This window comes from Heterocephalus glaber, unplaced genomic scaffold, assembly GCF_053883595.1.
Source record: "Heterocephalus glaber isolate CG9 unplaced genomic scaffold, H.glaber_assembly_v1.0 deba00000546, whole genome shotgun sequence".
Classification (NCBI taxonomy): domain Eukaryota; kingdom Metazoa; phylum Chordata; class Mammalia; order Rodentia; family Bathyergidae; genus Heterocephalus; species Heterocephalus glaber.
In genome coordinates, this window is record NW_028258147.1 from 18,991,584 (window position 1) to 19,013,852 (window position 22,269).

At 35.8% G+C, this 22,269-nt stretch overlaps 1 protein-coding gene across 2 annotated transcripts in view; it reads right to left on the minus strand.

The window, feature by feature from the left end:
- Nucleotides 1–22,269, minus strand: part of Met (MET proto-oncogene, receptor tyrosine kinase) — a 134,153-nt gene that overhangs the window by 18,318 nt on the left and 93,566 nt on the right. For both annotated transcript variants that reach the window (XM_004865263.3, XM_021244778.2), the window contains 10 exons: nucleotides 21,072–21,174; nucleotides 20,825–20,961; nucleotides 19,386–19,547; nucleotides 18,515–18,614; nucleotides 14,822–15,040; nucleotides 7,895–8,041; nucleotides 6,103–6,259; nucleotides 5,766–5,906; nucleotides 2,396–2,626; nucleotides 296–376 (listed from right to left, as the gene is read on the minus strand). In XM_004865263.3, coding sequence (XP_004865320.1) covers nucleotides 296–376; nucleotides 2,396–2,626; nucleotides 5,766–5,906; nucleotides 6,103–6,259; nucleotides 7,895–8,041; nucleotides 14,822–15,040; nucleotides 18,515–18,614; nucleotides 19,386–19,547; nucleotides 20,825–20,961; nucleotides 21,072–21,174 — 1,478 coding nt within the window. The remainder of the gene's footprint in view (nucleotides 1–295; nucleotides 377–2,395; nucleotides 2,627–5,765; nucleotides 5,907–6,102; nucleotides 6,260–7,894; nucleotides 8,042–14,821; nucleotides 15,041–18,514; nucleotides 18,615–19,385; nucleotides 19,548–20,824; nucleotides 20,962–21,071; nucleotides 21,175–22,269) is intronic.

Below are 22,269 nucleotides of genomic sequence, written 5' to 3' on the forward strand. Positions count from 1 at the left end.
TAAGCCCAATATAGCTAAATGATACTCAGTTCATCCAAGAACTTCATTTCTCCTACATCCTTACTAAAGAGGGCTCCGAGGGATAATTTCAGAGGGAATACTTTGATAAGAATCTAGACCAATAAGAGTTTCTTTAGATCAAACAAATTTCAGATTTAGATCCATAATTTGAACAGTAGCTGATTTTTTTCCACAAGGGACAGTGTAAATCAACATTTTGTTAAAAGCTTTTTATTAGTTTGCAAACCACAAAATTATCCTCCACTGTGAAGCAACATAATAGTAAGTAACTTACTATTCAAGGATTTCACAGCACAGTGGATTTTCTTGCTATCACTGTCCAACAAAGTCCCATGATATACACAACCAAAATGTCCTATATGAAAGAGAAAACTGGGTTAGAACTATATAATATTTAATTATGCAGTAGTTACTTATTAAGGCCTTCCTGATCTCCATGTCTTTTTTTCCATATGGCAAAAAGTACACTGTTTTAGTGCTTGCTTCGGCAGCACATATACTAAAAAATGTACACTGTTTTGATACTGTGACAATACCATTATATGTACAGTATGTGTGTTTGTGTACATATGTAAATGTAATATATTTCTCTCTAGGATATAGGCAATATTATTATTTATATATGGTAAAAACCATAGGTGATATGACTGTTATTACGCTTGATCTTAGCCAAAAGGCTGAGAAGAAATTGATATGACTGTTATTAAAGGTTAATACAATAAAATATTCAATGATAGCTGAACCACTGAAAACAGGAATTAATCTGCATAAAAGAAATTTATTATTTTTAAGGATCAAATTTGAAAATGTAGTTTTGTCCACATGAAGAAGTATAATAAAGTAAGCTTCCTATATTCCAGTAAACGAAAATGAATAATAATGTTACCATTAATAAGAAGAGTAGTATTATAGAATAAGGATTTCCCCCATTAGTCACTGGTTAACATGTAAGCCAGATTGGCAGAAATTGAAAGGCAGTTGCCCAAATGAAGCAAATTCACTGTGACTCATTGCATGCATTTCCTTCTAGCTTTAACCACATCATTTCCCCAATGGCAGCCTTTCATCCAGGGGCAGTAATTTTTCTCTGAGGTGACAAAAGTCTGCTAGCTGTGTAAGTCACTCATTAATTAATTCATCTATCCAGCCAAGATGTCCTGAGTGTCTAGTCTGTGAGTGTCAGGCATTAGGGTCCCCCCTTATAACACACAGAGGAATAAAGTAAAATCAAGGCTCATGAGTTGATTATATTTTCCTAGAGAAAAACATGTAAACAAATAGCAGTTAATATTTATAGACTGTTGATAATTATTTCTTCAACAGAGAAATAATTGCCACTTTAGTACCTTTCATAATTAAAAACCCTCTAATTTTACAATGGGTAGAAATAGAGCCTAATTAGTGAGGCTACACACTCTAAAACTGGTGCAATTACTCAGATTTATAGGCTGATAACGGAACTATTTACTACTGTGATGTAAGACATGGAAACATATTTGTGAACAATGACCCGCTCTCAGGGAGTGGCAGCATACTCAGAATTAAACTCTGGTGTGTGTGATGCAGAAATGTATGGATACTACCATAGGAGAATGAGAAGGCCTCGTGTTCACGTAAGGCAAACAATCCCATTAGTTTTTCCTGCATTACAGTGGCAGATGCCTGTACAACCTCTTGTAGTACATACAGAATGAAAGAGATCTTAGGTCATTCAGTATTAAAAGTAAAAGCATTTCAGAATAAAAAGATTGGAGTTCACTTCCTGGCTTCTGGTTGTTTTCTTTTCCTGCTAAATATTTCTTTGGATACTGTTTATATTACTGTTACTGCTCCTCTGGCTAGCTTAGTACAAATACTCATTCCTCTCTCTATAAAGACATTGGAGTGTGTTGTGGAGATGATGTATGTTGCTTCAGATTGAGGTGAATGCTATAAATTTCTTGTCTTCTGATGGTGTCCAGCAGTGTATAAGCTGCTATAAACCAGGACGTCATGGAGTTTGTCACTGTTCTCAAGGTAAAGAATGGCTGGAGAGAGATATAAGTGAAAATTTTGGAACTCAAAGGAATGATTTTATAAAGGAAGTCAATGGCATGGTCCAAGAAACTACAGTTGCTAGTCTGAGAAAGATGAAGAAGTGTTCTTATTCCTAATATATATTTGGGAAGTTATCCAATTTCCTGCCTGCACAGGGACAGGTTCCCTGGATCTGATCTTCAGGGTTGCAGTTTTGCAGACCAGAAATCAAGTACATTCATTCTTAGTGCTCTGTCAGTTGCTCTCACCATTGTCTAAATTCCTAATCTGCAAAGGCAGAAGATAAAATGCTTACTGGAAAACCGTATTTAACACAAAGCTGAGTGGAAATACTTACCTCTTCCTATGACTTCATTGAAATGCACAATCAGGCTGCTGGGCCCAATCACTACATGCTGGACCGCTTGGACCAGCTCTGGATTTAGAGCACTGAGGTCAATGTGGACCATATTTTGCAGTAATGGACTAGATATATCAGAGTCTCCACTATTTAGGATGGGGGACAGATCTGTCAGAGGATACTGTACTTGTCTGCATGATCCATTCTGAGACGAGTTAGGAAACTGGTCTGCAAGATAAAGCAAAATTACAAGAACACAATGGTGAAACCTCACTTACTGGAGACTGCAACAGGGCAGCAAACTGAATTATCAGTGAAGCTAGGATTTTAAAATTAAAGAAATGGTGATTATAACATTCAATAAAGCTAAGGATCACCTTTCACAAAAATGGTATAGTAAGTCGGGAAGAAATACCGGCATATTTTATAAAATGTTTACGATTTTCTTTTATGTAGACTGTGTTAACTTTGAAGGCTGTTTACCTTCATTTCCATACATATTTTTCTTCTTGCTAATAGCAAAATGTCATGTTGAAGTTTATTTTTGATTATGTTATATCTTTAAGAATGGGAAGCTGCAAGTTGGTCTAAAAAAGTCCAGGTCAAATGTAAGAAAGTGAAAAAGGTTCCTTTTGAAAGACTAGTATTTATTAATGGCAATAATTAGTATTATACAAATTTATATGAATTCTCAACCAAGGAAAAATATATATTGAAATATATATAATTACACACAGATTGAGTGCCTTTATCTAAAATGCTTGGAATGAGAAGTACTGTATTTCAGATTTTCTTAGATTTTGGGATAGCTGCTGGGAATTTACCCGTTGAACATCCCTGATCGGAAATGTTCAAAAGGCCAAAACTTTTTGAGAATCATACCAGCGATCATAAGTTTTGTATTTTGGAGCGTTTGGGATTTCAGGTTTTCAGGTCAGTAATGCTCAATCCATATATATAATTATATATACATAATTAGAAATACTTAGTGGTGACATTTTCAGAAATGAAAGTTTTTCACATTAGTGATAAATTCTCCATCTTATGGTGATGGCTGCGAATTTAGTGTTACTGTCATTGAGAGCAAGCAGCTTGGACCTGGGTTAGTGTACCATCCCACTGCTTAGTTGAGGGCACTTGGACAGGAGCTCCTCGTAAGCTGATCTTTACAACAAAACTCTGGGAGAGCTTCAGGCAAGATGCTTTTTTTGCTAGGAGAAGCGATTTTCCATTTCAAGGCTAAGGAACTATGGTGCTGAGAAGCTGCTTTGGCTAATGACCTGGAATCCATACGTATCAGAGGGGCATCATAATCAGGCAGCGACCGAAGAGAAACCAAGCAGGCTACTGCAGCACAGTGTGTGACATGAAAGGGGGAAGTGTATGGGAGTGTCTACTGGCACCAATAGAGGATGCTGTCTGTATGCAAATAAACAAGAGAATCTGAATTTGGAAGAAAGTTCATGGTGCCTTGATTATTTTTAACCTCATTTAAATATTTTTAGAGTTTTCCATGGTGGATGTTTGGTTAATAATAAATACTTGGCCAGAGCAGTGAATCTCAAAAGAGGTTCCAGAAAAGTCTATGGGCCATATACAATCATAGTAATCACTAACTGGAAATGAGACAGATGCAACCTTAAAGGAAGGATGCTGAATGTTAGGGGAGCACCTGAAATGTTGGGTTGGTAAAGGAAGGAAGGAAGCTTACTTAGATGCCTGATCTTCAATCCCAAGGAGTCAGGTTCTCCAAGCCTTCCGCACGGGATTGGAAATGCAAATAAGCCTCTCTAAACTCCTACCTTCACCTTTACTTTCTAAACTTTTGCTCCTGGAGATCAGAGTTAAAAATCTTTGGGGCTGGAGGGACTGAGGGAAATCTGTAGTGAGATGTGGGACAAAAGTCCTCTGGCAGAGAAATTCTACTGACCCTTTAGCTAAGTTCAAATGTGTAGAAACCAATATAGACCATTAATATGTGACCACAGAGAATTCTGGGTCATCATAAATCTTGGGGTATCCCCACTAATTATAGGGAAAAGCTCTGTAGCTCTGTAGTTGCTGGCTGTGCATTTTCCTCAGTCTTCTCTATGGAAGGCTCTGTTTGCCAACGTTTACCTTTCCCTGTTTCCAAGGAAGGTTCAAAGTGGACAGGGAAAAGAAGCTCCTTGTTCTTAGCAATGGTGATGGAAGTTTGCTGAGGAAGGAGTTTGGAAGGCTAGGAAAGCTTTTATCTTTTTTTTTGGTACCGGGGATCGAACTCGGGTCCTTGTGCTTGTGCAGCAGGCTGCGAAACCATTAAGCTAAATCCCTGGGCTGGAAAGCTTTTATCTTATGTTATTGTGAGTTCTAAGTATTTCAGGTTAGTTATTAAATATCAACATAAAATACTAACTTGATCTAAATTTCTAAACTATAAACTAGGGTTTGATTTGTCCATATTGTTAAAGAATGGATTTCTAAAGGTGGGCAGTCACATGGGCAAAGACAATGTTTATAATGTGTATCTCTACAGAGATAACAAACTGCAAAAAATAAGAGGCAGCAAGTAGTAAAAAAGTTAACATGTTAAACTTCATTGCTCTTGTACTTGTTTGGATGAGCACCTTTTAACTTTCCAGTATCTGCCACTGTCTGTGACTCACTTTATTTGTCCAGTGGTAAATATTAAGCCAGGGAAATACTGGCCCTTGACTCACGTCCTGTAACTTCTAAAGATAATGAAGCTGATACAATACAGACATTTTGCTTTGACCAGGATATTTTTAAATAAAACAACGTGAAATGTTCTGGCTATCCTGATCATTATTATTAGGCTTAATGTTTTGCAAAGCAGATGATGTTGACCCTTCCTTGCTTAATAGCATAACTGAAGGTAATTCTTGGAAAAGGCTCAAAATATATTCAATTCCTACAACATAGTAGGTAAATAGCTGTGTTTATTGAGAATGCTTCAAAAGAGCACTAATGGTATAATTCAAATGTTTGGGATTCAACAAATGTAGCAGTTCCAACTTATGCTTAAATAAAAATATGTTTTGTAGCTTAACTGTTGGAGTTGTTAAAGAGTTCATAATTTCTAAGCATCATGCTCTGGTGATAAATAAGTTACCATTGCTCAAATTACTTTAAAATTAGCTTTTTTGTGAGATGAGAGCTCACAGACTCTAAAATTATAATATATACATGAATTCATTTAAAAGTAAGAGCCATGTAATTTTGTGTCAGGTTACATACTCATTTGGCAGAGGTGGTTCTTTTTTATTTTTATAAAAATATAAAAGCAAAAGCACAACAACAACAACAACAATGTCACAACCCACAGAGTTATATGTGTAGATTTCTAGAACAATAAACTGAAGTATACCTTCTGGAAAAGTAGCTCGGTAGTCTACAGATTCATTTGAAACCATTTCTGTAGTTGGACTTACACTCCGGGCACTTACAAGCCTATCCAAATGAGGAGTGTGTACTCTTGCATCATAGCGAACTAAGTCACTGCCCAGATCTTAAACAGAGAGAAAGAAAGACCTTGTTAAAGACTTGGCTATTATGGCTCCCTTTAGTACTTTGACTGAGTGCTAAGAACTCATGAATTTTATGGATTACATGTAAGACAGCACACAAGCTCTACAACAGTGTTAAGCTATTATGACTGCATTCTTAGGATAACTTCTTAAAACAAATAATAATGAAAAATGCACCTTTAATTTGTTTTCTCTTTTTCAGCCACAGGAAAAGCCCAAGTAATACTAAAAGTAGTATTGATATCGAGACAATGCCAACAATCAGTCCTGTGAAATTCTGATCTGGTTGAACTATTACTTTTCCAAGAACAGTTGAAGAGACTGCTTGCTTCCACTGAAAGTGATAAAGAAGAGTTAGAGTGTGGCCCTGATCGATACAAAATATTCTATACAGGCAGAATTACAATTTCTCTGTGTGCCAAACACCACCTGGCTGTTAACATTATGGAAGTGGCAAAGTTGCCTTCAGCATAATAAGAGATTCTTTAATTCTGTTTCCATGCTCAAATACTTAGGGAATATTGATTCCCCAAATACTTCTATAATATTTAGTGGTTTGTATTTGTGACTAGGTATTAGGGATAAAAAGATAAAAAAGTCTCTGATCTTGTGGAACTGGTGTATATTAGGGGAGATGTACATAAATAGTTATAGTATAATATGAAATGTACCATATAAGTAAGTAGCAAGAAATCAATTCTGTCCCATTACAGAGAATGGAGTGGATGGCAGAGAAGGCTTACCATAAGAGGGAAATAATCATATTATTATGGGACAATGAAGTCTCAGAATATATTTTATTTGTTTTGATATATAGAAGAAATCTTTGAGGCCCTTTTCAGCTCTATTTTAGCATTTTATGATTTTTAGGCTTTATGATCATTCTGAAATTCCAACTCTGATTTCATGATTTAGTCTTAGATTTTCTAATTCTTTTGTATGTTTTAATTTCATAAATTTTATTTTCCATAGCTTTTTAGAAGATTTCAGGAACCCTTAAAACCATTTATTCTTAGATAAACAAGTTGTGGAATATGCATAATGAAATATTATTCAGCCACAAAAAGGAACAAAGGAATAACACATGGCCACATATAGATGAACCCTGAAAACATTGGACAAAAGGACAAATGTTGCATGATTCCTCTTCCATGAAATATCTAGAACAGAAAGTAGCTTAGAGGTAACTAGGGGCTGATGGAGAGGGGGAATGTGAAATTACTGCTTAATGGGCACAGAGCTTCTGTTCTGGGTGATGAAAAAGTTTTGGAATTAGATACTGGATGGTTATACAACATCATGAATGCAATGCATGCTACTGAACTGTGTATTTAAAATGACAAGTTTTATGTTGTACATACTTTACCACAATTTAAAGAAGTGAGCGATGTAATACACCAAACTCACTGAATTGTATACTTTAAATGGGTAAACTGTATGACAGGTGAGTTACATTGTAATAATGCTGTTAAAAATAATAAAAAAAACCATTCTGGTTATCTGACTGAGCTGTCCACAGGAAAGAAGTTACTGTGAACAGTTTCATCCTTACTTTACTCTATCCAGGGCATACCTCTTCTTTTATTTATGGGGCCCTGTGCACTTGTGGTCACTGTGGTGGGCAATGGGACCTGGCTCTGGCCTCCTGGGGTGTGAGAGGTGGGGAAGGACACTCTTAGACCTGTCCTCATTTTTTCTGAGAATTACAGTAAAGTTTGGCAAGCGCGTGACATGATGGAGAGGCTTTGTGGGTAGAAAGAACTTTTGAGACCGACCCTCCAGAGCCTGGGGAAGGAGCCAGTGTGACAAAAAAACTTACTGTTTCTAAAATAACAACTAGGAATTGAGGTTGAGTTGATGAGCCACAGCCAACACACAAATGAGCTTTAATGATTTATTTTAAGCCTACGAGTGACATAATTACACTGGCATCCTTATTTACATCATGAGAGGAATGTAGGAACCCCACCTCTATATTTAGCTCACTGTTCAATTTCAGTAGGTCAATGGGGACCCTACATAAAACAGCTTCAGCATGTGGCTCTACATTCTCACAGCTCTTATTTCCAACTTTTAACACGTCACCTTTAACTGCTTCAGGGTCAATATCATTTCCCTGGAAGAAAAAAAAAAGAGAGAGGTTGTTAACACTTCCATTTTGCAGGAATGCTTACAATTGTGAAGGAGCACAAATACACTGCAAGCACAGGCCATGTTATTTGCCGAGGCACGTGATTTTATGGCGCTCATTTTCATGGAAACTGGGATGGCTGAAGGGAAGCACGACCATTTCAGGGCACTAATTAAGAATTACAGAATAGAGCTTTTTCATCAAATTGAATTTTAGAGAAAAGGAAAGGGAATCTTGTTTTATATCTTACATTGAATGGTGTCTTCACCATAATCACCTTATTAACGTCTTCAGAGGGTATTAGTGTTTGGCAGAAAGGAAGCGGTTTAGAGATTCAGTTGTTCTGCCTAACACTGCCTAATGCAATGATGTTCAACCCTGGCTTTGTTTTTAGAATCATATTGAGAGCTTTAAAAACACTCATGCTTGGGTCCCATACTTCCAGAGATCTGATGTAATTTCTCTATGCCAATACATTCCTTTTGTTTGAGTTGGGCAGTTTTTTCTCATCCTTCTTGCACACTTAAATCCTACACCTAAATAAATTCATTTTTCAAGAAATTCCCATAAAATATTAGATGTTCTTCATTAAGATTTAAGAGTATAATTATATTACAGTATTTCAAATAACTATATAGTTACAGGGAGATTTTAAAAAACTTACTCAACCGGACATATTTACTTAACTGAAGTTATCAGGAATTTAAAAAATAACAGCATTTTGTTGAAGAAACCAATCATTAACCTTGGGAAAGAACTACAAATATGAGTATAATTTCCCGTATCTACTCTTAATGAGTATAGTTATTTATTTAACAAGCCATTACTTTGAGGAATGATCTATCAAAACCTGTAACTATATTTCTTATGAAGAAAGAACAGCTAGTAATAACCACAGCCCTGATACTTTATTTTACATAATCTTTAATACTTGGCAAACTGCTTTCCCATACAATGCCTCAAATGAATCTCAAAAGATTTGTATGTCAGATGTTATTCTAGGAAAAGGAGCTGAAAGAAGATGCTTCTTATAGCATGAAGTTGGACTTTGAGATAAAATGACCATAGACAAAAATCCTTATGGTATTTCTAGAGGCAGTGTGAGCAATCCATTGATCCAGGTCAGCCACACAGGGCAATTCAGCATAGAAACACATAAATCTAATAGGGGGCTTGGGGCTTCAAATGACAACTTGTTGGTTAGGTCTGAGGAGGGCTAGGGATCTTACTAACATATTGGAGAGAATTCAGAGAATGACAGAGAAAAGAGATTAAAGAGCAGGAGGATTTGATTTATGAGGGAAGGACTACAATATGTCCTGCTTGCTAAGATAATAACCACAGTTGGGGGAAGGGATGCATTTACATTTTCAGTACTCCTTCTTTTAGGTTTAGGATATCCTAGGATGTTACATAAAAGGAAAACAAAAGCAGATCACATAGCTGAACAACTGCACGCTTTTTTACACAATCGTACCAAGAAACACATAATGAGCAATGCTGGATATAAGAAATTACTCTCAGCTTTGTACATGTAATTGTTTTAAAAGCTGAAAAGCCTAGATGTCACAGAAGTGACACCGGCAGCCATGCCTATATGAAAGCTGAGTTCAAATCAGGAAAATAAAAATACCTGTAGGGTTCTACAGTCATTTAAAATAAATAGCTACATTAAACTAATGAAAAATGTATACATTTAGAACTTTTTTATTATTGATTATTAACTATTACTAAATAGAACACATTTAGAAAATCATTTTAGTTCTTCATCACTAAAATGATAAAATATGGGCTTTTAAATAAAGCAACATTAGAAGCATTCTGATATTTAATCCCCTACACATGTAGAATAATTTAGAATAATAATTATCTCATTTTGTCCTGCAAAGACATCAGCATCTCCAGGTAGGTATTATTATCATTCCTGCTTTAAATATGGAGAACTAAGGTTTGAGGAAGGACTAGGTAATTGAAGCAAATCAAATTCTATTTGATGCAGAATCTACTAATCATCTACTTACTGTGTGTTGTACATAGGTTTAGTCACCGAGAATATGAAGATGAGCGAGAGTCTCTCCTCTCCCTGTAACGTTGAAATGGACACATTTCTAAAATAAACACTAGTGACTCCCAAGATATGTTACATCAGATGTACCTTGTCTGTTTCCTCTGTAACTCTGGTCAGACATGACATAATGTTTCTCCTCAGCATTCAGGCCTGGGGATGCTGCGAATTTGTGAAGGCTATAGAAAGGAGTGGAAGTGGTAGTACAATATTTGAAAAGTAGCTTTGTAATAGGAGGGATCTGGCACGTTTCCACACTTGGGTGGTCACAGGCAGGTCTAAGAGATTGGGCAACAGCAGAGAGGTGCAGGTTAGCAGCAGGGTCCATCGGGCAATGGTTCAGACCAAGGAGGTGAGCAGTTGAAAATCAGTGTTGTTCGTGGGGGTGACATTTATACTTCACCTAGAGGGTGTAAGTCCCTCAGCTCTGAAGCCAGGCCAAAGAACTGTCACAGCAAGCTTCAAAACTGTGTTTCACAGTATGTTAAAAGGCAACTGAGGGACAAATTCCCTGGACATTTGAGAAAAGTAGGGCAAACTAAAATTAAGTTGGTATCGTCACTGGCTACTTGAGAGGCCTTCACCATTTACTCACTTGAAGAACCTTTCCATGTAGAGCCGCAATGCTGTCAATGTGTCCTGAAATATATATATATATATATATATATTCACAGAATTCCTATTAATGTTTGCAGCAGAGGGAAATACTGTTAGAGAGTAAGGTATGCATGCTGTCAAATGAGAATAAATCTTGATGCTAGGTCAAATGATCTTGCAGAAAAGAATTCTTCCCTTCTGTCCTGCCTAGAGTTAGAACCGGCTGTGTGATAGTTGTGATCGGGATTAGGTCTATAATTCCAGGTAAGTGGTCGGAGGAAGGAAGAGATAACTTCTGGCTGCTTTTGGCCAGCAGATGGATTGGGCTGGCTCAGAATGATGTTCCTGTTTAGATCTTTTTGATGCTCAGTCATTGACGCCTAACCTTCATCTGAGCTTTCAACATTTGGTCTGGTGTTTTTTGTACCCGAATCCCTGATCTCTGCTTTAGTTCATCTTCCTGCCTACTTTCCTGCTTGAACTGAGTTTTCCAGACTGAAATTTTTAAGCATGTCTGTTACCAAATATTCCTATATGCTTCAGAATAAGAAGAACCCCCAGGGAAGTGTCAGAGAGTCAGCACTAAATATTCAACTTCTATACTTTCCATAAAATACATTCATGCACAGAAAGTCAGATAATAAGATAATTGGGGAAAATATCAGGTTTCTTTAAACAAAGTAAAAGTTTAGATATTTGTAGAAAGTTTAGCACTATTTCACTTAAAGAACTGTGTTCATATGTACATACCATAGCTTTTTTATTATGAAAAGCTTTTCTATTGTGAAAGCTATTTTTTAAAATATATATATTTATTGGTACATTTTAGGTATAAAATACATTTACATTTATCATTGGGTGTTTGTACCAGAACATGATGCATCTTAGTTTTTATTTTTCCTCCCATTACCTGTGCACCCTTCACCCCCTCCACCCTTCCCTATCTACACAGAGTTTGATTCCATTTTTTTTCTCATAATTTTTTTCTTTCCCTTCTTCCCTTTCACCATCCCCAAACCCTTGGACCTTTTCTTATTTCAAATTATCAATTATTCATTTTAATCATTTTCATCCTTATTTACACTTTCAATTTCTCACACTAGAGAAACTATTCGTGTCCTATTATGTGTCCTATTTATTTCACTTAAGAGCATGGCCTCAATATGCATCCATTTAGCTATAAATGTCTCTAGTTTCTCATTCGTTATGGCTGAGTAGTACTCCATTTTATAAAAAGACCACATCTTCTTTATCCAGTCTCCAGTTGATGGGCACTTGGGCTGTTTCCAAGCTTTAGCTATTACAAACTGTGCGACTATAAACATAGCTGTGCATATATCGCCGTGGTATGATTCTTTTAATTCTTTGGAGGAGATTCCCAGTAGGGGAATAGCTGGGTCAATATGAAAGCTATTGTGATACAGATTAAATGAAAGTTAATATGAGAAACATTATAATTTAGTAGAATTTGGACTCAAGAAGCTTGAACGGAAGTTCTAGTTTGCTCCCTGGGTAACCCTAAGACAAGTAAGCCATCTTTTTGTTAATTTACCTATAAATGCAGATAATCTTTACTGACCTCTCAACCTCATGGGTCCATGTAAGAGCCAAGTGAAATAATCTATGTAAGAGTACTCTATGAATTGTAAAATTCCTCATAATTGTAGACTGTTCTGATAGGAGCATTGTGTCCTGCTGTGTACTTCCAAAGAGATGTCTACATCAGATGCCCACTGTCCACAGCTGGTCCTGGTGGACTTGATGCCTTGACCATAATTACCTCCTACGTCTGTAGGGGTTCTGATTCGTGCTGAGGAATGACTGATCTTTGGGCCCTGTTGTGCTCTCTTGCCTCAAACTTGGCTGGCCCTTTTACTCATGGTTTAGTCACTGGGCCACCTGTTCATAGCCAACTCTCAAAACGGGGGGCTGGAGATTATTACCATCCCTTCTTGGCCAATGAATCTCCACCAGTGTGGCTGGGTGAGAAGCATGAACTCTTCCTGGGAGTAAAGAGTAAACCTCACTCTAAACACATGATTGCCTTCACAGCACTTTCACTAATGAAAGATAAACACACTTTACGGGCGGGCTTTGAATGGTACTTGAACAAGTGTCATTTTAATAAAAACACTCTACTGCTTGTGCAGAAGAGATCTTTTCTTTCTCTTTTCCTGTTTCATTTTCTTCTCTAATAGAAGCAGAGGTTTCAATGTGATCAACCCTAAAAACCCTAAAAATTGATAAAGGATTAAATTTCTGTCACAACAGCCCACCTGTAATCTCAGCACTCTGGTTGGTTGAGGCAGGAAGATTGCAAGTTAGAGCCCAGGCTGGGAAATTTAGCAATACCCTGTCTCAAAAGGCTGGGAACATAGCTCAGTATGAGGCTAGGGTTCAATCCCTAGAACTGAAAAAAAAATTCTTTTGTTTAAAAAAACTCTCATACACCTTAGATTTCCACTTATACTTAAGGAAAACGGAGTATGAGCAAATATTGAATCATCCTAAAACAACTACCCTAAACAGTCCCTTCTCCCATGAGATACTACTGTGTATTATGGCAGGTGCTATATACTTGTTAGAGAAAAAGGGTAAATCTTTATACCATCATGAAAAGGAAGGCTTTTGTGCCTGTCTCCAGAGACGCCCTTGGGCCATGTTAGAATAACAGTAATAGGCTGAGGATGATGTCTAATCACATTTTTCTTGGTCCAACAATTTTGTAGGATGTTGAATAATGGGTATTTAATTTAGGAAAAAGGAAGCTTTCTCTTCTGTACAATACTCTGTGTAGAAGGGCACTTATCTGTAATATGTCTATCATAGATATAGGAGCAGAAAAATGGAATTTCTCTGGGCATAAAATTATTTGCACATAAACCTTTGTTTTCAACATGAAAAACCAAATGGAGTCTTTCAAATGGCAAACATAGTAATTGTTGAAAGCAAAGGTCACATTAGATTAATTTTATTGAAATAAAGTGATAAAAGCTCTTTCTCCTTTTCTAAAACTAATTAAAGAGGCAGATGAAAGAACTTTGCTGTGGTAAACATGCTGCTCGTTGAAGCAGGCTTCTTTTTAATTTCATGCAGGGTTTGCTTAATTGCACAAAACACAACGGTGAGGTTAGTAAACTTATATGATTGTAAGTGTATGCGTGGGGGTAAGCTGTGGATAAAATCTTGTTAATAAAGCAGAAAAATTTCAGTAGATACATATTACATAGATGGAAATGACCCATGACAACCTCTATTACATCAAAATAAGGACTAGCCTATTGCTTTGTGTTTGAATTTGCATTCAGAGGACCTTTCAGGAAAACATTCTGAATGTCTAAAACAGTATATTGAAGGATAAATATTTTGCTCTTTTTAATGACTGATAACTAATGTCTTGATAATTTTGCCTGTTCTATTATCATTTGAAGTAAAAATGACTAAAGTTACATAAGAGAGCTGTGTTCTAGTCGGCTCTGTCACTATTTCATCACTTGTCAAGCTGTTTAACCTCTGTGGGTCTTATGGTTCTTCATTTGCAACAGGCTGGCTTAGAAAAGATGATCTATTGCTTTCTATTAAATTATATTTAGAGGCTAAAATATTTCTATGGTAGTGGGAATACAGTTCCATTTATAAATCAGTTTAGAAATGACCACACCCAGATATAAAATTCCAAATATCATGAAGAAGTAAAGAACTACGATTGACGCAATTGCTTTCATGGTCCTTACCTTTTACCTTATAATAAGAACATTTAGGTGAAATCTTCAAGGGGACTGTGTAACATCACCAGGATAAGGGATCACAGGGAGCCTTTTTAATAGATTTGTGTCCTGTATTTGCTACTTTTACATATGTACACAAGAAAGTGTTTTTAAATGTTTCATTAAAAAGCAATCCACAACTAAACTTACCTTTCAGTCTTATGCCAAAGAAATTTGTTTTTCAGACTTTAGTTATTTGCTGATGTAGCATAAGATATAATGGCCAAGAACAAGGATTCTATTCACATAGCTATGAATAAAGTTCACCCTTTTTTATAAAAAAAAAAAATTAAGTTCACCCTGATTACTTAAGGGAGCATTTTAAGCAATTCTTACCCTAATTTCCAGTACATTTTCATTGCCCATTGAGATCATCACTGGCTTTTCAAAATGTTTAAAGACTGGATTATGTACATAAACGAGATCAAAGTATTTGGAAAGGATCCCATCCAACATGAAAAAGGCTTTGGTCTTCAGGGGGAGTTGCAGATTCAGCTGTTGCAATGAAGGCGTGGTACAGCAGATTATCTCTGAATTAGAGCGATGCTGGCATGCCTATAGGAAGACAATTATCCACTGTCAACAGGATGTAGCCTGACAACACCCATAGCAACTTTCATATTTCACAACTTCAGACCATCAACTGAAAACACAGGATTGTCAAAAAAAATCTGCATTTAACTTCCTACTGTTGAAGAAAACATTTTTGGAAACATGAGAGATGCAATATTTTTCAAACAACCCAGTCTTCAAAGGACCACAGGGCTTCACTTTCCCAGAGTATGCTCTGTTGACCTATCTGCAGGTCGTCCTTACTCCACCATTTTATTTTCCTTAAGACAAAACAGTCATGTGGAGGGACTGCCTTCTAGGCTTGTGAAGCAGCTATGGCTGAATTGGATCTGCACTTGGTGGGGTTAGACGTCCTTGGGTCAGATCCTAGCTTTAACTCAACCTGTGAGAACTGAGTCAAAGCTCTTACTCAGTTTACCCATTTGGAAGTTAAGATTAAAATTTTTTTGTGTGTGTGTGTGCCGGGGATCGAACTCTGGACCTTACGCTTGCGAGGCAGGCACCAGAACCACTGAGCTAAATCCCCGGCCCCATTAAGATTAAAATTTTATTCATAACGTGGGATACTACCTAGTAAATTGCTTTGTCTATTGCCAGGCTCCATGTGGTTACCATTGTAACTAACTACGTAGTCAGAGAATCTTCTTATTGTGCTTTAAGGTTTAATTATTATCAGTTCTGTGCTAAATACTTCACAAAGTTGGTCTCATGATAATCCTACAGGCAGATGCCATGCTTATCCTGTTTACAGATGAAGAAACTGGAGCTTTTCAAATGTAGGTCACACATCTCTGAGAGGCAGAACAGGGTCCATATGTCCTAGGCCATTAACATCAACACTCACACCCCAGTGATCTACCTTGTGTTCATTATGTCGCCTATATGGGTAAAGCTTTTCCTGTGCTCTTTATTTTACAAAGGTTCTGCTATTGTTATTTCATGCCCTTTCATCTTTCATTTTAAACCTTCCCCTTTGAAATTCTGATTTATGGAATTTTGGAAAATGTGGTTTCCTCTTGATTATACTTAGGGTAAAACTAGCAACACAAAGTGATGTTTAAGGTTAAATGGTTGCTTTCCTCCAAGGAAAAGATAAACAAGCAACAACATCCCTTAGATTTCCTTTTCTTTAACAAGTTTAGTTGGAGATAAAACAATTACTTATGCTCACAATAGAAAAAGCCTCAGGATGTACATAAAAAGCACAAACAATTTGGTGTTTGATATTTTCTCTTAAAAGTAATTTATAAAATTATTCTACATTAAAATGTGTATGCTGTAAGCAGGTAAAAATAACAAGACAGAATGTGAGTAAAATTTATTATTTAGTTTTACATCAAATTAATATTATATGCTAAAAGTGATTTTCTTTCAGTGCTTGAGATCTACTCCAAGTCTTAAGCATGTTAGGCAAATGCTACCACTGAGCTATATCCTCAGCCCTATTCCAATCATCTTGAAAAATGGAAATGAACAATTTTACTGCCTGTTATCACAATACTTCCTTACATAACATCAACTTTGAAACTATACAATAAACTGTGGGCATCTGGATCATAATGTGCATGAACAAATTAATATACATTTTGTTAAGAAGTTAATTATTTGTATTCTAAAATATTTAAGTTTATTGGAATTAAAGTCATTGAGGTTGGATTTATATATCTAAATCAGGCCCAATCATGAGTTTTCATTTGTTAAGTAATAAATGAGTTCAATTTTTTATGGTTATCTTTAAATTCTGTAGTGTCAGGGAACATGGAACACATTTTTTATGAGTTTCCACAAACAACAGTAAAATACAACCACTGAATTTTCAATTCCATTCAACTCTAATGCATAGTTCTATTGTATCAACACGTTTGTGGCTAAAAACAATAGAAGTTTACTTGTCCAGATATGTAAATTATTAAAATTTTTATCTTCCACCATTGGTTGACTCTTTTTGGAAACATTCATCTCTTATGTCTGACACCTAGAAGGTGTTTTAAAAAAATATTTGATCATAAATAAATGAATGAAGCTGAGCTGTTCTTTGTGTCATCTTAATGCTGACAAAGGAGAAGAAAGTAAATTTAGTTACCGTTTTAATTACGTAGAGTTGATATTAATTAGATAAACTAATAATTCCTTAGATTTCTACTTTAAAAAGTCACATGCCAACACCAAAGAAGGTTACTGTTATTCTGGTTTGGTTAATGAAAAATTGCTAGGCTTGCTTGTGGAGAATTGACATCCTCTAAATTAATAGCAGTGGTATTTTAACTTTGTTTGTGGCCACGTGTGGGGACTGGCTTCAAAGCCCTTTACTTCATGCTGTGACTCCCTAGAGTATAATCTCTTAGGAATATGATAAAAATCTAATAGTACTCTTTAGAGGTGATGCAATGTGGCTGATTGAGAAGGTCAAGAAAAATCTCATTTGAGATGACCTTAGTGTTTGGTGATTTAGTTTGACATTTTTAGCCTCAGATTGGTTTTTGTAATTAAAGAACACAGTGGCTTTAGTCTTCAAGAAATACTGGATAGGGAATCTCAAAGAAAGTGCTGTAATTCAATCAATCACCTACACAGTCAAGACCACATTTGAGCTGGAGCACTCAGAACTTTCATTCTGAGTTGAGTGAACAAGTCCAACTAGATTATAGCATCTTATAATAGTCATCAACAAAAGGTATGCAATCTTTGGAAATAACTCCAACCTTCTTGAGTTTTAGACTTAAAACTGCCATTTGAATATGACCTGTTGAAATTGTTAGTGCATAAAATGGATTAATCATGTTTAAGGATGTATTTAGTCAAAGTCAAAATGACTTTGCAAATAAAATAAGGAAAGGTAGCGAAATGACAAAAGCAATATCCACATCCTAGGATATGTCATAGTCTAATGCTCTTTCTTAGCATTTGATAATGTGCTAACAAAGGGACAAGACTGATAAAAGAGTAGGGGGAAATGTAAGAAAACACTGGATATCTTTTGCTTAGAAAGACAAGGATGCTGCTGTAAGGCCATAGGGCTTATCTAAGAGTTTTCTTTTTTTTGGTATCAGGGATCGAACTCAGGACCGTGAGCTTGCGAGGCAGGAGCAGCATCACTGAGCTAAATCTCTGGCCCATCTAAGAGTTTTCTTAGAACAAGAGGGTCGATATTCCATGTGGAATTCCACAAAGATGCACGGAAGAATGTGATTTCTATTTATACAGACTGTCTTTAAAAAGTGTCTCCAGTTGGCAGTCTTCACTTGTGTCTATACATTGTATGTGTATGTTTATGTCGGCCCAAGATGATAGACAATCTTAGTTATTGAATAAAAACAACATGATTTGACCCATGCTGCAAAGATAATAAATAACAAACATTAAAGACAAAATCAAAATTTCCCATGTGCCCTGAAAGCCAGGTGGCAGAGACAGAGATGCAGAGCTCTGAGTAAAATTGTCACTCAAAGGACTCACCACCGTGTAGTTCTTTCCTGCTTCATGCACATTTATTACCAGCCTTGGGATGCTGATTGAATTCAGGTTTTTTCCAACACCTGTTATTGTGCTCCCACCACTGGCAAAATCAAATAGAAAAATGGTAAAATTAAGAGGTTCTTTCCACCAACTATTTTAAGAGAGAGGATCAATTTTATCACATGCAAAAGATTACATGAGGAACAAGCCAAAGTCAAATGGAAGCTAAGGGGTACTTCTTCTTTGGAAACAACTTATTGAACTTGAAAATATTTTTAAAAATTTGTATTTCATAAGCTAAAGAAAAGCCTTTGCATTTTTGTTCACCAAATATACAATAAAAATATTTCTTCTCTCTAAAAAAACAAAGAAAAAATGTACGCTAACTATTGTTGCTAGAATGATAGAATTAACGGAAACAGGGCAGATTGAACTGGCTCCAATGAGATACTGATTCAGAGAGTCTGTGATAGGGAAAAGCTGCATAGAAAACAGACTGGAAAAAAACATACATTGAATAATGGAAGAAAAAAAGTGATTCTACTTTGGCGTATTGTGGCTAGTGCAGAATTAACATGTCCATAAACGTAAGAGCATGCATGCAATCAGTGGTGGCACAATGAACTAGTTTATTGCAATCTATTTAAAATATAGCTTAATTCAAAATGCTTCATGGCATGAACTAGTATGGGTAAAGTCAAACTGTACCCAGAATCTGAACGTGATTTTCTCCACTGAACTGGGAAGAAAGCCTTCAAAAGAAATGCAATGGGGTCCAAGCCAGGAATAAAAATGCACTTCTTCTTGACTGTTCTAGTCAAATCACCCTTATGCCCATTACTTTGCATACCTACCAGAAATGGTTACTTACCTAATAAAAGATTTGGTAGGGTGAATTTCATAGACAATGGGGTCATCCTGATAACTGAAGCTGCCGGTCTCGCGGTTGGCTAAGTCAATTTGCAACTTAACAGGAAACTCAGCTGAAATGGTTTGGGAAGGTGTATAACATTCAAGAATACTATTTGATACACTGAAAAAAATAAGATAAATTTAGAAAGCTTTTCAAGGTACACATCATTTAGAATTACATCTATAAATCAAAGGATATAACTCAATGGTGCCTAAATGGGAATTTCCTGAGGTGGTGGAGAAAAAAAGCCCTTTATAGTGTAGGCTGTTTACATTTGACTTGATCCCAAGCTATGTTGTTGAAAGGTCATCCTTAACTTCAAAACATCTGGCATTTAAAGCACTGGCATTTAAAGTACTGTTGGTCCTTGAGTAAACTGATCTGTTTCGACTCTAAGAAGCAGAAACATAACCTCTTTCCAAGCCTAGTCTCTCTCATTTCTGCCCTCCCCAAAGTGACTTATAATTTTAAATCTTTTTTTATTCATTAAGTTTATTGGTACATTTTAGGTATACAATATGATGACATTCAACATTGGGAATTTGTACCTTGACATGATGTATCTTGGTTCTTATTTTTTCCCCTTCCCCTGCTCTCCCTTCAACCCCTCTATCCCTCCCTATTTACAAAGGCTTTGTTTCCCTTTTTTCCTTTTCTCATATTTTTTTCTGTCCGTTCTTTCCTTTCCCCTACTCCTCCCACTTCCCCTTTAGACCTTTTCTTCCTGTTTCACATTATCTATTATACATTTTGATCCTTATTTACACGTTCAGTTTCTCACACCAGAGAAACTATTCGGTATTTACACATGTCTGTCCTATTTATTTCACTTAAGAGTATGGCCTCAATGTGCATCCATTTAGCTATAAATGACACTAGTTTCTCATTCTTTATGGCTGAGTAGAACTCCATTTTATAAAAAACCCACATCTCCTTTATCCAGGCTCCAGTTGATGGACAATTGGGCTGTTTCCAGGTTTTAGCTATTGCAAACTGTGCTGCTATAAACATGGGTACGCATATATTGCTGTGGTGTGATATTTTAAATTCTTTTGGGAAGATACCCAGTAATTTTAAATCTTGATGGAAATGTTCATTTTAAGTTACTGTCAATTACCAGAACCTCAAGTTCATCATATAACTAGAATATTGAGAAATAACAATGCAGAGCATGGATGGAAAGACAAAACTCAAAAGTGGGATTAACAAATAAGAAGGAAAAGGTAGAAAACTGAGCAAAAGGGGAATAGGTGGATCTCTGAGTCTTGTAAGCAGGAAAGTAAACAATAAATAAACATCTTGACTTTTTTCACTTTAGAAAGAACAAACGAGTTGATTTCTTATGTACAAGAATTAATCCAACTTGGCAGATGCAACAAAAAATAAATTTATACCACCTTTTTAAAGTGCATGTTTTTCCACCAATTGAAATGTGTCTAGAATTTCCACTGTCCAGGTACTTTCCAGTTAAAGTAAGTAAAGTGCCACCAGCCTTAGGACCATGACTTGGAGAAATACTTGTTATTATAGGATCCTGAATGGGAGATAAAAATAAAACAACATAACTTGTTAATTGTATAAATCTAAAAAAATTAAGTAAAAACCAAACATTTTAGTTGTGAGAAAAGTAATACTTAGACTTACTACATAGGAAAAAGTACTGTATTGTGTTGTTCCACGACTGTTTGAAATAATTATGGACATATTGAAATGTTCACTCATGGCAGGACCAACTGTGCATTTCAACCTGGAAAAAAGCAGTTTGATATATTACAAATCCATAGGTATTCTCTGGGTTGGTTGATTTTTTATGATGAGACATTAACTTCAGATCGTGAGCTGACTGGGCTAAATAGCAAGCAGAGTTTTCTGTGGAATTAAGGCTGAAAATTATATAATTCTACTTCTTCAGTATTATGCTAAATTTTATATTGACTGTAGAACAGTGGTTATACAGACAACACAGGAAATGTTAGGTCTCATCAATGCAGATTTCACCAATTGAAAAGTGTATAATAAAAAAGTGCATAATAATTTAAGCCTATACAATTATAATGTTTAGTATATTTAAAATAAAGTAATGATATTTCAATAACCTATAAAAAACCAGATAGCCATAAATAGGCCAAATTTCTCTATCACAATATATCAACAGATGCATTTCTAATGGTTTTACTTGTCACACGTTTAAATCACTTAAAGAATAATAAAATTGTGATGGGCTTTATATGGAATAATTTTTTAATCAACAATATTAAATTCTGAAAAGTTTAAATATAATTTATTATATTAAATAGATTTTAAAAGAAGAGAACAGATTGTTTCATTTTTACAGATACTGATTTATAATGGAGTATTTAAGAGTTTTGGAGAACTTACAGGGGATTTCTAGAATTGATTTGTTTTGCCATTGAGCTAACAAGTATGACATTACTTGATATTTTTGTCTTAGTAAAATGAATAGATGAGATTTTTTATAACCCTTTATAAATTCTATTAGATATAAAATAGTCACTTAATAGAATAGGCTCAGACATAAAGATTAAACCAATAAAACTTTGTTTGATGTTGTTAGTATATAATAACTAATGATTTCAGGATTCTCTGTTCATTATGGAATTCAGAGTTTGTAGAGGGTGCATGTAGAACAAGGTAGAATAGGCAAAGGTTCTGGATCAGAAGATCTGCATTTGAAGGCCCATTGGGCTCTTACTGTCTGGATCACTTCTGCTTAAGCACACTCTATTTGTGGAATATCACGTATTTCCTTTGTAAAATAGGAATGGTATCACCACCTCCCAGGACTTTGGAGAGACCAAGTGAGTTACATGTCATACAGTAC